Source organism: Sinocyclocheilus grahami, unplaced genomic scaffold, assembly GCF_001515645.1.
Source record: "Sinocyclocheilus grahami isolate Dianchi unplaced genomic scaffold, SAMN03320097.WGS_v1.1 scaffold39.1, whole genome shotgun sequence".
Classification (NCBI taxonomy): Eukaryota; Metazoa; Chordata; class Actinopteri; order Cypriniformes; family Cyprinidae; genus Sinocyclocheilus; species Sinocyclocheilus grahami.
The window spans coordinates 84,487-86,139 of NW_015505218.1; the positions used below are offsets into that span (position 1 = coordinate 84,487).

The 1,653-nt window shown below is 39.4% G+C and overlaps 1 protein-coding gene across 3 annotated transcripts in view; it reads right to left on the reverse strand.

The window, feature by feature from the left end:
- LOC107581874 (cyclin-I-like) overlaps positions 1 to 1,653 on the reverse strand; it is a 7,797-nt gene that overhangs the window by 205 nt on the left and 5,939 nt on the right. For 2 of the 3 annotated variants that reach the window (XM_016267545.1, XM_016267543.1), the window contains exon 8: positions 138 to 525. In XM_016267545.1, coding sequence (XP_016123031.1) covers positions 199 to 525 — 327 coding nt within the window. In that variant the 3' untranslated portion in view covers positions 138 to 198. Of the gene's footprint in view, positions 1 to 137; positions 526 to 1,653 lie in introns of those variants that run through there. The other variant, XM_016267544.1, reaches the window with a different exon arrangement.

A 1,653-nucleotide genomic window follows, 5' to 3' on the forward strand; every position in this document is an offset into this window, starting at 1 on the left:
AAAGCATTGCACGGACTTACAGTATGAATAACTTGTTCGAAGATATAAAAATATAAAAATAAAAGGAATAAAAAAAAAAATCAAGAGTAAAGACATCTCAGATATGGTTAAAGTGCTGCATAAAGTTCTCAAAAGAAATCAAAAAGTGCCTTGGCCATCATTTAACCGCTCCCACCTTTCACAGAAGCACACGCTAGCTTACTGACGAGAAGAGGGCCGTAACGGAGGACAAGGCCAGATCTGTTCTTGTGTATCCTGCAGTCTATGGTTTGCTGTTTTCTCCGACGCATCCTCATCATAAAAGCACCAGAAACCATCATAGAAGTCGTCCATGTCTTGGTCCCCTGTCTGTGCTCGTCTCCTTCTGTTCCCCTCTCCATCCTCCTCCCGCGTGTCATGTCCTCTGAACGCCAGCATGCTGGAGGCATCCAAAATGTAGACGGCGTTGGTGTGTAAGGAGAGCTCGAGGCCGGTGAGGTACTCATCCACCATCTCCTTGCAGCAGATGAACTCTGTGCTCTCCATCTAGAACAAGTGCAAACATCCACGTGAGTCACGTTATGGCACAGCCCTGCAATGGATGCCATGGACAAAGCACTTTATGGGGTTATAGTTGACCCAAAAATTGAAATGATTAAAATGCTGTCAGCGACAAAGTGCCATAAAAGTGGTCCATATGATGCTAAAGTCTTCAAATGCCATGCAATAGCTTTGTGTGAGAAACAACACTTTAAAAGGGATAGTTCACCCAAAAATGAAAATTCTGTCATTAATTACTCACCCTCGTGTCGTTCCAAACCCGTAATACCTCCGTTCATCTTCGGACACAAATTAAGATATTTTTGATGGAATCTGAGTCTCTCTGACCCTCCCATAGACCGCAAGGTAACTACCACGATCAAGGCTCAGAAACATAGCAAGGAGATCGTTAAATTAATCCATGTGACATCAGCGGTTCAACTGTAATATTACAAAGCTACGAGAATACTTTGTGCGCAAAAAGAAAAAAACTCCAAAATGGCGCTGTAGGGTGACGCAGAGGAGACGAATTGTTGAATAAAATAATTTCTTTTTCTTTTGTGCACAAAAAGTATTCTCGTAGCTTCGTAATATTACGGTTGAACCGCTGATGTCACATGGATTAATTTAACGATCTCCTTGCTATGTTTCTGAGCCTTGATCATGGTAGTTACCTTGCGGTCTATGGGAGGGTCAGAGACTCTCAGATTCCATCAAAAATACCTTAATTTGTGTTCCGAAGATGAACGAAGGTCTTACGGGTTTGGAACGACATGAGGGTAATTAATGACAGAATTTTCATTTTTGGGTGAACTAACCCTTTAGGTTTTCAAAAAGAGACCAGTTTTCTGCAAATTAAAAAGTCGTTGTTCATTTTTGGACAATTATAAAAAATGTATTAATAAAAAATAAAAAAAAAGTTAATAGTGATGCACCAAAATTTCAGCAACCCAGAAACATTTGGCCAAAAGATAAAAATATTTTAAAAACAGTTTTATGGGGTCTGAAAACACTGATGTTTTATTACAAGCTGGTTAAACATTTAATCCTTAAAACATACTAGTATCTGGTATGCAACTAGTACGGTAAAACTTTATTTTAAGGAACAATTCGCACTATGAACTAACATGCATA